The sequence below is a fragment of the Panthera uncia genome, chromosome B4 (genome assembly GCF_023721935.1).
Source record: "Panthera uncia isolate 11264 chromosome B4, Puncia_PCG_1.0, whole genome shotgun sequence".
In the NCBI taxonomy this organism is placed as follows: Eukaryota; Metazoa; Chordata; class Mammalia; order Carnivora; family Felidae; genus Panthera; species Panthera uncia.
This window is the reverse complement of record NC_064809.1, coordinates 47539414-47559942: the sequence shown is the minus strand read 5'-3', so window position 1 is coordinate 47559942 and position 20529 is coordinate 47539414. Positions and strand designations below refer to the sequence as shown.

The following is a 20529-nucleotide window of genomic DNA, read 5'->3' as shown; positions in this document are numbered from 1 at the left end:
TATAATGGCCAGGATACGGAAACAACCTCAGCATCCATCAACAGATGAATGGATGAAGAAGATGTGGTGTATACCTGCAGTGGAATACTACTCAGCCATAAAAAGGAGTGAATTCTTGCCATTTGCAATAACTTGGATGGAATGTGAGCATATTCTGCGAAATGAAATAAGTTAGACGGAGGAAGACAGATACTATAGAATCCGTGTATATGAAAATCTAAAAAACAAACAAAACAAGGCAAAACTCACAGATGCAGTGAACAGAATGATGGTGGGGTGGGCAACATTTGTGAAGGGGATCAAAAGATACAAACTTCCAGTTATAGAATAAATAAGTTATGGGATGTAATGTATAATGTAGTGACTATAGTCAATAATATTGTACTGCATGTTTGAAAATTGTCAAGAGAGTGAATCTTAAAAGTTCTATTGCAAGAAACAAAATCTGAGACTCAATGGTGACAATAGTAACTGGACTTGCTGTGATGATCTTGCAGTATATACAAATATCAAATCATTACGTGGTACACTTGAAACTAATATAACTTTATATGTCAAGTGATACCTGATTATAAAAAAAGAAGACATGGTAATCTTAAAAGTTTAAAGATATAAAGTCAAACTTCATGCAGAGTTCAAATTATGCAGAGCATAAACTAAAAGAAGTGCAAGGAGAAACAGACAAATCCACAGATATAATTGGAGACTTTCACACACCACTATCCATCATTATTAGAACAAGTAGACAGAAAAGTAGTATGGGTAGAGAAGGCTTGAGCAACCAACTTGACCTGAGATGTATCAAAACTTCACCCAACAAGTGGGTACAGAATACATCCCAAGATAGACCATATTTGCGACCATAAAATGAACTGAAACAATTTTAAAGTAATTGAAATCATATAGAGTATGCCTTTTGATCACAACAGCGTTTACCTAGAAATTAATAAAAATGTTTCTGAAAAATGTCAAACTTTTGAATATTCAACACACTTCCAAGCCCACATGTCGGAAAAGGAATCACAAAGGAAAATAAAGATATATTTTGAATAGAACTCATTGCACATGCTAAAATATCAATGAGATATTATAGAAATCTCTTACCATGTACCTACTTATCATTTACTTACTTATCAAATGTCTTTACGAACCGTTAGCTCAAGGGCTGACTGCTAGAGCTTTGTCTGATCTTGAGTGGCTGAATGCATGTTCATGAATGTTAGGTCAGCAACACTTTTATTTTGCTTTGTCTTAGTCTTTTTTTTCCTCTGCTCTTTCTCCCGTTACTTGCTCAACTACATTGAATTAATATTTATTGTTCACGTATTAAGTATAAAATTCATGCCAGGTGCTTATGAGATTGTGAAGATGAATAATGCAGGACTTCTGATTTCAAGAAATTGTATTATAGCCATTGTATACTTAGATCTGTTGCCATACCTATTAACTCTCAATTCACCTTTTTTCTGCAGCTTGTTTAAAATAGTATTTTAAAGAACAGGCAAGTTCTTCCTTTAATTCTAGTAGGTCGTAGATTTGTTCATTATATCTATAAACCTTGAAGGTCTTGGGTGTGTGCCATTCCATTCCTAATTTTTAGGATTCAATATTGATTCTGAGACTCTGCCAAGGGAAACTTTAATTAATTTCTGACAGACATATTAAAAATATGTCTCCTAGCTTGATTCTGAGTTCTTGCTTCCTGATGTTTCTCTTTCCTTTTATCCCAAGAGAAAAATATCACGATGTTCTTTTCCTTAATTGTGGCGAAAATGATTGCATGTAGCTGACATTTAAAAAATCGCAGCCACTGGAAAATCTGCACTAAAGAACAATAAGCAAAAAGAACTCCACTGAGCCATTAAATTGCTCTAGTGATAAATTCTAGCATCTTACAGATAAGTTTTTCTTTCAACATATACCTCAACATATTCAGTAGAGCTGTATCTTACTTTGAGATTAGATATTAAAGTTCCAGAGAGTAAAGTGAAAATCACATATAGTTAAAATCACTCCTAAGAATTCCTAATACCAGCATCACTTCTTTACTTTAAGACATGGGCTACTGAAGGTTAAAATGCCAATGATTTGTTTTTCTTGGTGTTTTTCTTGGGCAGTGGAAGCCAAGGCTATTTTGAGGGCGAGGTCAAGAATAGAAACTGATAAATAATGATATCTTTTTTCTCTCTCTCTCTCAGCTAAAAATGTATAATTAATTTTGAGCAGGTTAAATACGAGTATAAATTCATTGTCTCAAAACTCAGATTGCTTAATATGAGAATATGTGTTCTGGAAAGAAATAGTTTAGTTATGATCATACTATTAAGTTATATAGCAAAAAATTACATGGCCAAATCATGAATCTAAAATTGTCATTCCGTCTCAAAGCATACTATTTCACTGAGTTTAAAGCAGAGTTTTTAAAAATAAAAGGGAACAGTTAAACATTATCAAATGCTGACAAGCAGCTGTACTCTTCATATAAAGCAGAACTTTGAATTTACCTCACCTGACTTCAAGGCGATTGATCTTGACATTCTGGGCTGCCTTCCTTTCAGTGAGAGCCCCAAGAAAATATACCCCAAAAAGAAACACAAGAGGACGATATTACAAATGATGCTTACTTGTTAACACAGTGATTGATCTGGAAGGCTTGGTAACCACATTTCCATTTACCACTACCAGAGTGATTATGTAATAAAGGCCATGATAATTAGCCTTAAAGGTAACAGGAGGAGGCAAAGTGCCGTTGAATTCCTCAAATTCGAAGAAGTAATTTTTTGATTCCCCCGTTATCTTCACGACATACACAGATGATGGACTCGTGACATCTGAAGCTTCTAAAGAGACAACGATGCGATTATCATCTTGAACAGTTACGCGGAATGTTGTGGCATTCTGTTTGAGAGAAGAGAAAAAAAAGGACATGAAGGTCAAATTGAGATTATTGGCAATAAAATTATGCTGAGATCATTTTTCTAAAACTAGTATTTGTGATAAGCATCACACAGGTATTTTAGCGTTCAGGGAAAAGCAGGAAGAGAGAGATCTAACCCTCTTATGACTAATGATCTTCTCAGGGTTTCGCTTTTGATTCTTCTCCGTTGAAAAGCTGCTTTCCAGTTCATGGGTTGTGTTGTGTAATAAACACAACAAAAAAAATCATGGAAATGAGTAAAGAATGAATGAATGAAAATCATCTTGGCACTGAACTTCCAGAGAAGTCCTTGGTTTCAGCTATTCTGGAGAAACTATATGGTTTAAAGCACTCTATTTTACGTTGGAAGGAGTAATGTCGTGGTAGTCCCAGGGAAATTCTAGAAGCATGTTGAAAGGCGGTTATTTCCTCTCTCACTTTTCACCTGTCAGTTCTGAAAATAAAGTCAGGACTGAGAATCCTGTGATAATCCTCCTCATTAAAGGTTAGCCAATCTTTAATAAGAAAAGCTGAAATGCTCTTTGAAGAAGGAACCAGACTGAGAATCACTGGGATCTGTGGGAAAGGCAGCGGTTAGGGGAATGAAAACTGCTCCAAGTGTCTAGATAAATGTTTATGGGCAGCATTTGAAAAGTCATTGTGTACTTGGTTTAAATATTCCTTCCTGAGTCTTTCCCGTACTGCACAAGCAGATTCAGTCCTTCTGCTCTCTGATATCAAACAAGACTCATATACTTTATATCAGTGCTGCTCCGTTTTTATTTTTTAATTGTTTTATTTATTTTTTTTTATTTTTTTTAACGTTTATTTATTTTTGAGACAGAGAGAGACAGAGCATGAACGGGGGAGGGGCAGAGAGAGAGGGAGACACAGAATCAGAAGCAGGCTCCAGGCTCTGAGCCATCAGCCCAGAGCCCGATGCGGGGCTCGAACTCACGGACCGCGAGATCGTGACCTGAGCTGAAGTCGGACGCTTAACCGACTGAGCCACCCAGGCGCCCCTAATTGTTTTATTTTTTTAAGTTTATTTATTTTGAGAGAGAGCACGTGCATGTGCACACACGCGCATGCACAAATGGGGGAAAGGCAGAGACAGAGAGGGAGAGAGAGAATCCCACGTGGGCTCTGTGCTGTCATTGCAGAGCCCAATGTGGGGCTCCATCCCAGGAACTGTGAGATCATGACCCGAGCTGAGATCAAGAGTTGGATGCTTAACCGACTGAGCTACCCTGGAGCCCCACTGCTGCCTTGTTTTTAATTTATCTTCTGGGTCTGTGGGGTCCAAGGAAGTTATTTCACTGCTCTGAACCTCAGATTTCTCTTCTGTGAAAGAGGGACACAAAAACTGCTAATTCTTGTTTAGGACTTACATGGATCCAGATATGAAGCTATGTAGTCTATAAACGTGATCATCTCATTTAATATTCAAAATGACCTCGTGACATAGGTATTATTTTTCAATCTCAGTTTGTAGTTAAGGAAACTGAGGCTCAGAAGGATGAAGTCACTTGCCCCAGGCCACACATCTAGTTTGGGCTCTTAAGCACTTATCACACAAGTACCAAAATTGAGTTCCATTATTGTTCCACATATTTATTTATCTTCCCCTCTTGATTTCTTTTCCTAACACTGAGTCTGACACACATACACAACTGGTAAGTCTCTGTTAAATGAATGAAAGCATTGCTGATTGCATTAATTATATGTGGACATTTGCCTCTGAGAATTAACCTAATGGTACCTCACACGTTGTCAGTAGCCAAATCATGCATACAATACATATATCAGCTCCCTAAATGAGGTTAAAGTGTACCTAAAAATGTTTTTTCTTATTATTTGGATTTTTTAGAAATCTAGTGTTTACAGGTCCTAGTATTTGTAAGGAATATCTGGCCATTGACAGAAGTTTAATTCTATGTTAACATTTAGTAGATTTAATTGTGTTTATGATATTATAACCATACTAGACCCCAAATCCTCTAGGGCCAGGGGCTGTGTCTCATTGCTAGCTGCATCTGGAGTTCTAGGACCACTGCCTGGCATATGCTAGGTGCTTTGTGATCCGGTCAGTCGTAGGCAGGTCTCTCTAATATAGAACAGTCAATATGGACTGATGTTTAAAATGTACTTTTATCCATATTGTCTCTCATCCTCAGACACATGGGCAGATTTCTAAAATTGTGTTCTTTTGGTAAACATAATAAACATTTAGAAAATGGGACGCATTCATATTGCCAGTGATCCAGATGGAACTGTGACGCTAAACCAAGCATTGAATATCCAGTAACACTGAACTCTGGCTTTTATTAATTTTTGGTTATAAATACTGGTTCACCAACTCAGAAAACAGTTAAGTTTACAAACATCAGGTTCATAATGACAAGAGTTTTTTGCTGTATGTTTTGTTTATTTATTTTTGAGAGACAGAGAGAGAAAGCAGTGGGGGGGGCGGGCACGAGCATCAGAAGGGCAGAGAGAGAGAGGGAGAGAGAGAATTCTAAGCAGGCTCCACGCCCAGTGCGGAACCCAACTCGGGGCACCATCTTATCTCATAATCGTGAGATCTTGATCTGAGTCAAAATCAAGAGTCGGAAACGTAACCAACTGAGCTACCCAGGACCCCTGCTCTATGTTGTAGTAGCCAATAACAAAGTTTTTGAGGTAATGAAAAGAGGGATAAATAGACTCAATTTTGTAAAGTGTTTAAGAAACATATATCTAATGGGTCATGATGCTTCACAGACAGTGCAATCTTCCAGGGAAAGAGACTAATCTTCCAAAATCTAATGACAGCTTTGGGCATGATTGTATCAGCCATGAAAATAAGTATTGGCCCATGTGCTCCCAGGTTGCCAAAAATAAATCAGGGTAGGCTAATCAGATTCAGTCAGTGGGACTAATGAGAATAAGGCAGCAGGCCAAGTGAGTCTAGGCAGTGAGCCTAAAGAAATGTCATCATGCTATTTCTTCTCTGTCCTCTTTGCTTCAGCTTTTCCTGGAACCTATATTCAGGAGAAAATACTGAATGTATGATACAGACATGTAATCCTTGCTGGGTACAGCAAGAAGGAAGACTTATAAGTAATAGAAATGGATAAACTTAGGCAAGGCCAACATGGATTTATTTGGTGGATAGAGAAATATTTAAAACTTTTTTTTTTTTGAAACCGAGTAATAGTATTGCTTGACTCTGCAATGAAAATATTTTTACTGAAATTTTCTTTGCATAATAAAATTTAATACAGAAATTTCTCCGCTCCAACACCTTCATTTCACACTTGAGAGAACAGCGGTGCAAATGTCACACAGCTAATTGATGTCAGAACAAGGTTTAGGATCCACACATCCTTACATCTCCTGGTATTTCTCTTTCATGAACTAGAGGTAAGTTGCTTGAGGCAGCAAAGGGAGCCTGGGTGCTTGGCCTCAGTAAGGAAGGGGGAGCCCAGGAGCCTATGACCTGTTCAATGGTCAGTCCCAGGGAACAGAAGCTACTGGAGACAGAGTGGGCAGCACTAAAGAGCAGGAAAATGCAGGATGAGTGCCTAGAATGTGGGACAAGGAAGAGAACTGGCCTCAGAGATGTTGGAGTCAGACGTCTTAGGAACATCTCTGATAAACACAGCAACTGTTATGTACTGATCCCCTAATCTGGATCAGGCTTTGCACTTGGCATTTTATGTTGTTTTTTTTTTTTTTTTTTCATTACAACAATCTTAGAAATAAGTGTCATTTTCCCTATTTTACTCAGAGAGGTTAAATAATCTGCTTAAGAACACAGCAATAGACTTGGAATCAGAAGGTTTGAGTTTCTATTCCTTTGCTGCAGCCTATTATCTGAGAACACAGGGAAACAAGATCTCTTAACTTCATCTTCTTAATCTGTAAAACAGGGGTGATTCCTATAACTCATGGGATTGTATTAAGAATTAAATGGCTTTTATAAAAATGCTAATAGAATGAACTCAATAAATATTGGTTGTACTTCAAAGGTTCTGGTGTTTTAGTTAAGTGCTGAATCCCTCAACGACCGTTAAACTATAGAGGTTCTATAAACATCCATTTAACTAACTTCAAAACTCTTTGGGACTCTGTAATCGTGTTCACTTGATGTTATATTTACAGAATATTGGAGAGCTATCCATTTTGTCAATTCAACAACAAACAAACATTAGCTGAGCTCCCACTTGGTATCAGATATCTTGCTGGGTGTTGGCGACAGGCTCTGAGGGGCACTTGAACTCCTGGAGCTTGGACTCTAGTGAGAAAGGCTCACTCGAATGCATAATTTTAACACTATGTGAGTACTGCTAGTTTAGTTACAGACTTTGAAAGCCTGTCTGGTTGATGCCTGTTTTTTCTGCCTGGCTGGAATCCCTTCTTAGATTGCACCTCCTTATTTTGGAGCACTGTTTCTTTCCCACGATAAAACCAACAAGGGGTCCGATGGAGGTTGCTAATAGTGCCCTACTCCCAGGTCAGTACCTTGACTCAGTCTGGGTGAATCATATTGCCCAGTCCTCCCTTCACGGAGAGAGCCATAGGGAAGCTCATGTGGACCAAGTCAGCCAACTAGAATGCTTTCTCTGAAATTTTATGACTGGAATTAATGGGAAGGAGCTTTTTTCCCCTCTGGTGCCAAGTATGTATGGATGTAAATCTGGAGAAGTCAGTATCTATAATTTCTGTCATGAAGAAAGAATTGGGGGAGAATCCCTGATACGGTCTGAGGCCCTGGTTTCAGATGTTCTATGGCCCCGCCCCTGGGCAGTTTGGTGACCTGAGTGAATAAATTCCAGTTTATGGCTTAAGTCAGTTAAGCTGAACTTCCAAAACTTACAGTCCTGGTCAATACAAGAGAATTGTTCAGTGCTATCGCCATGTAGAGAAGAAAGCAATTAATTCGGCTTCTGTGATGGGTGTGAGGGGAAGGTTTCAAGGTGGAAGTGATGCTTGAAAGAGGCTCAGGAGTTTACCAGGGAAACAAAGGTCAGAGAGTCATCTAGAGAAATGGGAAGAAAAGACTCCACAGTCCTCTGTGGTGGCTGGATCATAGTAGGACCTTCAGAGGGGAAGGTAGATAGCCCAATTCAAGATGTGAATTTGAGTATTTCTTGGGCCAAAAGAAATCGTGGACTGTTTTAATGTAGAAAAGTGACATGATTAGGTCACAGTTTAGAAAGGTCAATATAATTAGGAACATGGACCAGTATAGTTAGGAATTGCCCGAGTAGAACCATCTAAGGCCAGTGGACTGTTAAGGAGGCTGTTACAACCATTCAGGGAAGACCTGATGAAAGTCTAAGAAAATGCTGCCTACACCAAATCTGCCTGTGTGACCTGCATCCAGAACATTATCAATGCTCCACTGGTACCCCAATCAATGATTAGACTTATGAGAGGGCATTTTAGAAGGAACAACTAGAATATTCTGCTGTGCTAAGGTTACCACATAAGAAGTAATGGGATGCTCAATTCTTTAAAATAGTAATATCAATGGTGTCCGGTGCTTATATAGCATTTATGGCCATACTTCTCTGCAGACGCTATGTAATTCATCCGCTTAGCCTCCTGTGCAGCTGCAGGAAAACTTTTCCAGCAACATCTTCTTTCCTTTTGGTTCCTTCAGGAAGATCAAAGTCCCAGAGCTGTCCTGACAGGACCGAGCTCCTCCTGACACTTTCTCGGAATCATGCACAGCACTCTGTCAGAAATCGTCAGAACAGAATTTGGATGTTGATCTCAAAGGCTAGGGATGGCCTCCCACTAATTTTCCATTATTTGTGAAACCTTCAGATGTATCTTGAGCAGCAAGCATATATCAGGAACGGTGCAGGATGCTGGGGATTCACTCTATTTAGGAGTAAAGAGGAAGACAGGTAGTCTGTGCCTTTGTCCTCGCGAGCACTGCGTCTGACCAAGCATAGCGATGGTGATGATGGTAAGGATGATGATGAAAAGTAAAGAACACTAACTTACACAGTTATGTGCTTGGTATGTGCCGCCAGAAACTGCTGTGAAGCTCCTCCAGCAAGTTGCTGGTATTTACAATCTTCTGTGTCATACCAGATTTCTTTGTATGTGACCTAAATGTATGTTTTCAGGTGGAACATGTCAGCTCTCCCTCCATGCCCGAGTCCACATTCGTGACAGTTCAACCTCCATATTTTACATGCCTAGATACCTTCCTTCACTTCTGTTTTTATGATTTCATAATGCAGAGTCCTCATCTCTTTTGCCTCTTTTTTGGCAAAGGGGTCCACACTCACACGTCAGGCAGGTGATATAAATGTGAGAAGCGGTCTAGTAGAACAGGATTGATGGATGAAATAGTTAGCAAACGGGAGGGTGCACACATTACCTAAAAGCGTCCTTAAAATGCACAATTATAGCAAAATAAAACTATGCTGGCCAAAGAAAACACATTTGAAGGTCAGTGTCAGCCCAGAGGCTGACAGTTCATTACACCCGAACTTGTTGCACTGCCATTTCCTTGATCAAACACCTTATCTTTGGACCGGCAGCTTCCCGTCATACTCTTTGCTCTGCCCAACCAGAGTGCAGAATGGTAACAGAATTCCGTTACCCCCTATGCATTCATTTAAAATAAATACAAATGGCATTTCCTTATCAAGTTACCATGTATGTATGTGTTAACTGGCATTTTATTTTTATTTATTTTTCAGAGAAAGAGAGCTTGAACACATGATGGGGGAGGGGCAGAGAGAGAGGAAGAGAGAGAATCCCAAGCTGGCTCCTGTGCTGATGTGGGGCTCAATCTCCCAAACCGTGAGATCGTGGCCTGGGTTGAAATCAAGAGTTGGACTGTTGACTCACTGAGCACCTCAAATGGCATTTTATTATATACATAGGAATGCAGTAATGATTTCCGGATTCCCAGTATGGACTCGTGGTGGAAGCTGTACAGAACTCTTAATTTTGGAGATTAAACGAAACATGCCTAAGGAAAGAACTTAATCTGGCATTTTTAAGTTGGAAGAATTATGTTATGCTGCAGAGATGTGCCAAAATTCAATGTGATATTTAGGAAAACAATAACAACCATATATCACATTTTATATTTTATAAAGCACTTTCAAACACATTTTCTCATTTAATCCTCAACCCGTCTCGTGAAATCATTATCTCACTTCACAGATGAAAACACTGTGGTGCAAAGAAATTAAATGGTTTCTCCAGTCTACTCTGTTATAATGGGGAGGAGCTGGCGCTCAAGGCAATTCTTTTCTTTTTTTCTTTTTTAAGTTTATTTATTTGTTTTGAGAGAGAGAGTGAGAGTGAATGTTGAGTGAGTGGAGGAGGGGCAGAGAGAGAGAGAGGGAGAGAGAGAGAGAATCTCAGGCAGGCTCCACACTCAGGGCCGAGCCTGATGCAGGACTCGATTCCACAACCCTGGGATCATGACCTGAGCTGAAATCAAGAGTCAGTTGCTTAACTGACTGAGCCACCCAGGCACCTCAAGGAAATTCTTTAACTGCAAATTTTATGACTCTATAACACTACCGTCCCCAGTTTGTAAGATCCTGGAGCCAGAATGATTTCCCAAACACTACTTTTCATATCTGTATTTAATTGGTGGTGAACTCCCTCAGCACAGACCATGACTTAATCCTCTAGATTATGCTTGATAGATACTCCAAAAGGCTGGTATCACAAAAGAGACAACTTTGAGAGAGAAAAAGAAATTCTGGAGACAGGCAAACCCGGGTTCAAGTCCCACTTAAGTGATACCTTCACATTTTGACTCTTTGAACCTCAGTTGCTTTGGGCAGATTGTGGTAATACTAGAATGACTGGGCTTTTGAAGAAAAGCAAACAAGACTATATGTGTGCATTATTTAACCCAACACCTACTACTTAGTAGATTCTCCAAACACAACTAATTGTTACTACGAAATTTCTGATCTGCATTTTCACACTGATTTTCTTTGGAATGTGTAAATTTTAGAAGTTGTATCTTCTTAGGACACTAACACCATGATTTATACATGGTTCAGTAGCTCTTCTGCCTTTCAGGCTATTCATCCAGCAATCAGCATTACCCCTTTTTGTGGCATCATGAACAAGAGCAGCCAGTATTTCTTTTTCTCTTATGCCTGCGTATAAGCCTGAACTGCCCTAGTTGACTCAAGGTTACCATGGGAACAGTTGTGAAGCTGTGCCTGGCTGATGATTGACTCAGGAGGAGGTGGGTCCACAGTCCAGAAAGCCACAAAATACATTTGTTCTCAACAGTTCAATGATCAGGCCACTCCTAAAAATAGGCAACATTCTTCTGGTTTAATGTTTTTACAAAAAATAAGGGTTCCTGGCAGGTTAATTCTATCTGTGAAACAAGTGTTACCTTCATAAAACGAAGCACTCAAAAAACATAATTTTGCCTGAATTTATTATTCCCCAAACCTCTTTTCTATCCTTACCAGTATTCATAGTTTTAAAAGAGTGTTACCTAAAAAAGATGCTTCTGAAAAATGTAGCTGTCCCACTTATTGAAAGATAATGTGGAAGATGATGGTGCTAATCATTTATTTTAGAATGGATGAGTTCAGTCAAATTTCCCCACAGGCATGAAGTGTCTCTCCAACTGTGACACCAGTTAATTAAATCCTGATGATAGCTAACAAAGAGTGCAGTCTCGTTACTAAACATGTAGTTCACAGCATATTTAGATGTGACCTTCATGACCTTTTGTGAGCACTGACCTTTAATGCTCCTGAGTTGTTAACATCCTCAGCAGCAAAACTGCCAGACCTTCAAAGCATATAGTTTCCTGTGCCCTCCGCCGTCATTGGGGTTTTATGGTTTTTTTTAGAAGACTGATCCAATCCGTGCCAGATGAATTCAAGCTCAGAAGTTAAGGGAGATGAAGTACATTACTTTACATACACACTTTTGGCTCAATGTTTACCTTCATGTAGTTTTTCAAAATTGAGTGCTTGCTGTATGCGTGGTGCTAAGGATACAATGATTGAGAAAATAAATTTGGTCATTGTCGCAATGGTCTTTGGAGTCTACAGCAAAAGAGAAGAAATACACTATTTTAAATAAATGAATAATTACAAGTGTTGAGAAGTGCATAATGATGAAAGACCTAGCAGGAGAATCTAATTTGGAGGAAGTAAGAGTACACACAGGTAAGTACAGGCCTTAAGTCATAGTTGACCTGATGAGGAGCTGGAGAAAGAAAAGGATCGCTAAAAAATGTTGAGCCTTATGCTAAAGGCAATGGGAAGCCACTTATAGGTTATTAGGAGTGTGAAATGACTGGATTTGCATCTGTAATAGAAGAATATATTATGTTAACTGCTGGTTCTCAAATTTCTATTGGGGGGACTTTTAATAGAAAACTACTTGGTAACGAATGAACCACCTGGGATGGAAGGGAACACTCTACAGATGTGAGCACAGGAATCTAGGCAAACAAACAAAAACAAAAATAAAAAGGGTCAAACGAGTTACAAGGAAAGCTTCAAGTTACAAAGAAAAGAATGGCTTCATTCCAGAAAGTAAGAGAGCGAGGTAAGAGGGAAGGGACTAGAAAAAACAGAGAGGAGAGCCAGCAGGATGGTGTGATGCTGGCACAGGGAAGGGAAATCAGTCAGTGGAAATATCCAGATGGAGGAGGTCAAAGAGCATTTTTAAAGCTGGAAATGCCTAATGTTCCACTTGAAGTTAACATTTTGTATAGTAAACACATCTCCATCTTCCCAAATCCCAACCTTTAATAATATCTGCCATACTCGCAGATGCCTCGTGTGAGTGGGTCATTTGTGGAATTTGCAGAGAAGGCTGAGTTTCCCATCCATGTGTTAGGACACAGAAGCCCTATTTGTGGAACTTGGCGCCTGAGAGAGGAGGAAGTGAGAAGGCAAACCTCCTGGAAAGTGACAAAAATCCCAAGGTAATTTGAGCTTTCATGGGACATGGGAAGGGATTTAAAGCTAATTTCATTTAGGCCCTCCAAGGGGCAGGCAGCTCCTTCTGGTTATATTGCAGAGAGCTGGTTGGTGAGGACAGGCAGAAATAAGTGTGATCGAAGTATTCTATTATGGATGCGAAGGTGACTAGGACCAAGATGTCAGCAGAAATTTAGACAGTGTGTTCCACAGAACTCAGTGACCTGAGATTCGAGTTGGTTGTGGTATGGATTTTATACACACTCATCATCGTCATCATCATCATCATCATCATCATCACCATCATCATCATCATCATCTATAGGAAAGACTGTCGATATTAGCAGGGTCAGAAAAAGGGTGATGTGTATCATTCACTCAGTTCAGTTTGATACATAATGGAGTATGAGATGCCTGTGGACATTCAAATGCAAATGCCAAGTAGCTGGCAAGATATATGGATCCAGAATTCAGAAGAGAGCTCGGCATCAAATATTATTTCACGGATGGCAGCTGGGGCCCTGGAAATCAAGGAAATACCATTGCATGGGACTACAACAGCTACTATTAAGAAAGCTTATACATTTAAAAAAATTTTTTTAATGTTTATCTATTTTTGAGACCAAGAGAGACAGAGCACAAGCAGGGGAGGGGCAGAAAGAGAGGGAAACACAGAATCTGAAACAGGCTCCAGGCTCTGAGCTGTCAGCACAGAGCCCGATGAGGGGCTCAAACCCACATACCGCAAGATCATGACCTGAGCAGAAGACGGACTCTCAACCGACTGAGCCACCCAGGCAGTTCAAGAGAACTTATACTTTTATTAAGAATCTACTTTCTGTGAAGAACTATTTAGGCATTACTTTGCTTCACCTTCTTAACAACCTTCTAAAATAGATATTATTATTTGTATTTTCCAGATTAATAATTGAGCCTCAGGAAGATTTAGTAACACATCTGAGGAAACACAGCTTTTAGGTGGTAGACAAGAGAATTAAATCCACATGCCTTTGAGTCCAAAGTCTGTGCATTAACACTGATCCTACACATGCTTCTGTTACTGCCATGAGCTGCATTTCAGACCATCTTTTACTTTATTTCTTTGCGGCCAAGAAGGATGAATGTCTTTTAAGATCACCCATCTTTATTTCATGGGGAGTTGCGGGGCATTTGGCTATAGTAGGAAGAGTAGTGACTTAAAGGCAAATAAAGTTGAATATGAGTATCAGTTCCATCACACAGAGACCTCTCTGAACCTTAGTTTCTTTATCTATAAAATGGGAAAAGAGTGCCTACTAAGAATGAGAATAAAATGAAAAAAATGTACTTAAGATACTTATTATATTTTATACCTTATATATACTAAGTACTTAATTTTGATGGTTTAAAAAAAAGTGGAAATTACACTCAATGAATCTTGCTAAGGAAGCTCTTGTTAGCTGCATCAGAAAGCTTTCTGATTATCATAAGAAACCTAACAGACAACAAAAGGAATTTAAGTTTGCACTTGTGTAAGAACCCTCCACATCGTAACAAAACCCTAAAATAATAATCACTCAATTTTTCAGTGTGCATTTTTCAGGAACAACGGTAGCTCACATTTGATGTTATTTGAACTAGTGACAAACATAATTGTATTAGAAACTATTTCTTATTGTTCTATTAAAATGGTCTCTAAACTTGCCTGACTTTCTCCTATTTTCTGTCTTCTTCAAATATACTGAATTATGAATAGTAACAGAATTGTGATGTTACAGGATCTTGGTTAAACAATAAATGGGACCATGAAGAGTAAAGAACATACAATTTAGGGTAAAAAAATTTGGCTTACTAGATTGCTGACCACAGGCAAGTTATGTAGCCTTTCTGAGACAGTTTTATCATCTGTAAAATGGGGTTTTTCTCATCTTCTTTCAACTACATTTTTGTGGTGACTTTACAGGATAATGTTTCTAAACTACCTACCTGGGTGCATTCTAAGTGCCCCTAACACATGGCAGAGTTCTGATCGTGTGAATGTTCCAAGTTAAAAACCTCGGGGGAAAATCACTGAGCTCAATATTCACTATCAAATAAAAACCAGATTCTTTAGCTTGACACTCAGCCTCCTCCACAGCCTGTCCCTGTTTACAACTCTATCTTATTTGCTGCTGCTTCTCGGTCAAGAAGTTCCACGAACCCCTGAAAACCCTACACACTAGTCAAGCCCCCTATTCCCTATGCCCCAGGTGCTCTCCTCTGGGTTCTATTCATGCATTCCTTCAGCCTGCAATATCCCTTCACCCACTTTCAATATCCAATTCTATTTGACACTGACATCTCCATCAAATGCCACCTTCTTTGCAAAGCCTTTATAACCATCCCATAAAGAATGGGCTCTCTCTTCCTGTAACTCACAGCCCAATGTGTGAAGGACACATCACTTTGTACACGGGATCACACGAGTCCAGTAACAGGTACGTTGTTCCTGCAATAAGAAGTGGAAATAATTTCAAAGGGCTTTTCTCGTTTACCAAAATCCCGCTATCCTCACGTTAAGTATTTACAGCATCCACTTAAACCATTTGAAGTTAACATTTCACATATTCATCTTCATTTCACAGTGTTAGCTTGAAATTGTCACCATTTCTTACTTTCCACGGTATGAGTAATATGTTCAGCCAGCACTGATGCTATTTTGAATTACAAGAAGGCTAGAACAACGATCTGATATTTATGTTTTATAAATGAAGCTCAAAAATATCTTTGTCTTTGGGAACAGCTGTAAAAAGACAGTATGCAATTTACTGCATCACGTGAAAGGGTTCTATTCTTTGGAAAAGCATGGCATTTATGGAAATCATGCTGTGGTATTTGGTAAGGAAATATCATTGGTTTTACTTGACACACTGCACTTGTTGCTAATTGGCATTTCCTCATTAAATATTTTCTTATGGCCCTGTATAATATGTATTTTACAAAGGTGAAATGTTTGCCTCATTGAGAGAATCTTAAAAAGTGGTTTTGACCATTAGAAAATGTCGATGGTACAGAATCTAATGTCAACATTGAAAATTTTTCATAGGATTCTTTACAGAAATGTTTAACTCTCCGTATCTTTGCTGATTAGTTTAAGGTTTCTGTTCTTAAAGGCAGCAGCTGCTCTCGGTTGCCTGACACAAGTACCTTATGTCAATTTACAATAATCTACGCTGTTTACATTCAACAAAAGATCTTTATTTACAAAGTTTTTATTCAACTCATAATAAAGATTTAGTAAAGTCACAGCATGCAGCACTTTTATCAACAGCTGAGTGTGGGATCCATAGGATTTTTAAAATTAGTATCAATGTGCTTTAAGTTCTGAAATATGCCTTTATTTTTTTTTAATTTTTTTCATGTTTATTTATTTTTGAGACAGAGAAAGACAGAGCGTGAGCAGGGGAGGGGCAGAGAGAGAGGGAGACACAGAATCGGAAGCAGGCCCAGGCTCTGAGATGTCAGCACAGGGACTGACGTGGGGCTTGAACTCACGAACTGTGAGATCATGACCTGAGCTGAAGTTGGATGCTTAACTGACTGAGCCACCTAGGAGCCCCTGAAACAAGCCTTTCTTATCTTAAATGCCTTGAAATATAATATTTATGATCAATATTAATTTTCCATTTACCAATCACTCTATTTCCTCCTCCCTGAATAATATTCCCTTTCTTGCTTCTTCTGTACATCTTGTTTTTTCTTTCCATGTTTTCCTCTTTGTATTGCTTCTCATGGTCTGCCTTGTGCTGTGTTTCGTTAGTTCTATATATAAATTTCCTGCTAGATTTTAATCTCCTAAAGACAAGTATTCAGATCTCACTTACTGTCTATCAGAGTATGTTTCTATTTGAACTTAATAGATATTTGTAAACTTAAATCATCCATCCATTCATTTACTCTACACTTACTGAGCCTTTCATGACATATTCCTACCATGTCTGTACAGCCTATTCTTATGTGTCTGAGTATTTATTACTATAGTTCAGTTTCTGGATTTTTAAGCCAAAATCAGTATTTTTGTATTACGGAAATAAAAGAATACTTGGCCAAACAAAGAGAGCTATTGGGAAAATAGGCAAGGAGGCAGGTGGAGAGAAAGAGGGAATCAGATGAAGAATAACAATTAAAGAAATACAAGGAAATAACGGGTGGGAGACAGCGAAAAACATGTGTAAATTGGGGAAGAGTAAAATAGAGAGCAATAAACCAGTGACAGAATAACATTGATCTTGTATCTTTGCTGGTCATGAATTCTACCTCTGTTATTATTTAATACTTGACAGAGAAAAAAAAATCAAGCTAAATTTGCATTAATATCTCAACTCTTTCCTTATCCACTGTCCACCTTCCTTTTCTCTCCTATGATTACATTATAATTTGTTTCTGCTTTGCAGAGAATACATTCTTAAAGACTCATAGATAAACCATTAATAAATCCTACGTTGCTATGGGAACTAATAGAGATTTAATGGTCTAATTGCTCATGCAGAGGCTGTCCATCCACTTGGCTAGAATTCTAGCACTGGAATTCAAATATTGGATGAGTGATTGGACTTTAGGACCTCTTTCAATTCATAACTTTGAAGAGTTATAAATTAATAAAAGCTGAACCTATGAGTAACTTCTAAGAATATTAAGAAATGCATGCCAGATTTCCTTTTAGGCTATAAGTATCCAGGATCTGTTTTCTTCAAAATGACAATTTCTCTCAGGCCTTTTCCATTAGCTTTAGCTTTGAGGAAACAAATCATAGAACATTTACTGGAAGAATTTAATCATAGCTTATGATAATTCAATACAATATTTTCCAAATACATTGCTGCATAATTTATAATAAATAGGATTAATTATATATATTTAGTACATAACAATATGATTCTCTACTTCACTGGAATAAAAAATACCATTAATTTGATCCATTTGTCTAGTTGATTAATGTGTCTACTTCTTTGTCTATTCCCTTTAGCATTCAAAATAAGAAAGAGATTGTTAGTTATCAGGTAATTATAATTAAGCCCATACTAACTGCTATAATTAAAGAGAGAAAAGAATAATGGCAATAGTAATAGCTAGCATATCTTAAATGCCTAATGTATGCCAGGGTTTATTCTAGGTGCTTTAGATTAATTATGCCTCATCCTTAAAACAACATTTAGAATTTACTATTATTATTTATTCAATAACTAGGAAGTGGAAGACCAGGAATTCAAATAGGAGTAATTTGAACAATAATTCATAGTAGTTGACTGGTGTGAGCTACAAGGTCATGGCTGTGAGCCAGAGGGACTGGTTTCAGACCTCAAGAAGGTTAATTCTAATGGGCAATAATAGTAAGAAGCGTCAATATTATGACAAGAAGCACAAAGTACTCTGGTAGCAAGAACACCTTTCCTAGTGACGGGGAAGTTGGTGCTTGAAAGATAAATAGGACTTGGATTGCAAAGAGGCCAGAGTATGGGGGATATTTCAGGCAAGAGGGGCTGGAAAGAGGAATAGAGGATAGTGCAGCACCTTCAAGGAGCAGGAAGGGTCTTGAAGGCCACGTCCAGGCATTTGGGCATTATCTTAGGGCCACTGAAATGTGAGCATGAGATGGCCGTGAGATTTTCTTTTGAGAACAAAAGAACTATTGGTGGTGTGAACCCGAACTGGGGGAGATCAGCACGAAGCAGGAGATCAATTAGAAGGCCGTGGTAGTAACTCCAGGAAGACTGACCTGGATTTTGCAGGGGTGAACGAGACGAGGGGCACAATGAAAGATCTATTAAGGAGGTAATAGGAGAGTGCCTACAGGCGCTCAGAGTGGGAAGGAGCTTTAGACTATGTTGTCCAAAATCCTTAATACAGATGAGGAAACCCGAGGCCCAGAGGCGAAAAGGGCCTGCTTAAGGCTATCTGGCTGATGGGAGAAAGACAATGTTTTTTTGAGTACAGTTGACATGCTAATGCTGCATTAGTTAATGTATACAACTTAGTGATTTCACAAATTTATATATAATTTTACATTGACCGCAAGTGTAGCTACCTTCTGTCCCAATTACATCACCAGTACATCACTGACTGTATTCTTTTTTTAAAAAAAATTTTTTTAATATTTATTTATTTTTGAGAGAGACAGAGACAGAATGTGAGTGGGTTAGGGGCAGAGAGAGAGACACAGAATCCAAAGCAGGCTCCAGGCTCTGAGCTGTCAGCACAGAGCCCGACGCGAGGCTTGAACTCATGAGCTGTGAGATCATGACCTGAGCTGAAGTCGAACGCTCAACAGACTGAGCCACCCAGGCGCTCTCATCACTGACTGTATTCTTTATGCTGTGCCTTTTATTCCCCTGGATTATTCATTCCGTCACTAGCATCTCCTTCATCCATTTTGCCCAACCCTTTACCCCCTCCCCTCTGTGAACCATCAGTTCCCTGTATTTATAGGTCTAACTCTGCTTTTTGTTTGTTTATTCATTTTTTTAAGGTTCCACTTATGAGTGGAATCATATGGTATTTGTCTTTCTCAGACTGACTTATTTCATTTAGTGTAATATCTTTCAGGTCCATCCATGTTGTCTCATACGGCATGATCTCATCGTTTTTTATGGCTGTGTAATATTCCATTGAGCATGTATATGTGTGTCTCTGCATGCACCTTTATACACACCACATTTTCTTTTTCCATTTCTCTATTGATAGACATTTAGGTTGCTTCCTAATCTTGGCTACTGTATATAATGCTGCAATAAACATAGGGGTGCAGATGTCTTTTTGAGTCAATGTTTTCATTTTCTTTGGGTAAATACCTAATAGTGGAATTATTGGATCATATAGTATTTTTATTTTTAATTTTTTTGAAGAGCCTCCATTCTGTTTACATCAGTAACTGTACCAATTTACATTCTTACCAACACTGCCCAAGGGTTATTTCTTGTCATTTTGATTTTAGCCATTCTGACAGGTATGAAGTGACATCTTATTGGTTTTGACTTGCACTTCCCTGATGATTAGTGATGCTGAGCATCTTTTCATGTGTCTGTTGGCCATCTGTATGCCTTTTTTGGAAAAATGTCTATTCAGGTCATTTGTCCATTTAAAAAAATTTTTTTTAACTTTTATTCATTTTTGAGAGACAGAGAGAGACAGGGAATGAGTGGGGGAGGGGCAGAGAGAGACGGAGACACAGCATTGAAAGCAGGCTCCAGGCCCTGAGCTGTCAGCACAGAGCCCAATATGGGGCTCAAACCCACCAACTACAAGATCATGACCTGAGCTGAAGTAGGCGCTTAACCGACTGAACCACCCAGGTGCCCCTCATTTGCCCATTTTTTAATTGGATTGTTTTTTTCAGTGTTGAGTTGTATATGGTCTTTATATATTTTGGATATTAACCCCTTATCAGATACAGTAAAACCTTGGATTGCAAGTAACTTGTTCTGCGAGTGTTCCACAAGACAAACATTTCTAATAAATTTTAACTTGATAAACAAGCTTTGTCTTGCAATACGAGTAATACATGACACTAAGCATCACATGATCACAACTGAGCCAATGGTTTTTTTCTCTCTCTCTCACTGAGGGATTGTGGGTGCTCGTCTCCCAAGCTCAGATGCCCAGTCTCAAGCTGAGGTGTTTGGCAAGAATCATTGATTTTTCAGAACATTGGAAGGTGCC

General features: G+C 38.7%; 1 protein-coding gene across 1 annotated transcript in view; it reads right to left on the bottom strand.

Annotated features, from left to right (window-relative positions):
- Positions 1–20529, bottom strand: part of PTPRO (protein tyrosine phosphatase receptor type O) — a 238719-nt gene that overhangs the window by 102142 nt on the left and 116048 nt on the right. Inside the window, exon 2 of the mRNA XM_049625136.1 lies at positions 2625–2898. Coding sequence (XP_049481093.1) covers positions 2625–2898 — 274 coding nt within the window. The remainder of the gene's footprint in view (positions 1–2624; positions 2899–20529) is intronic.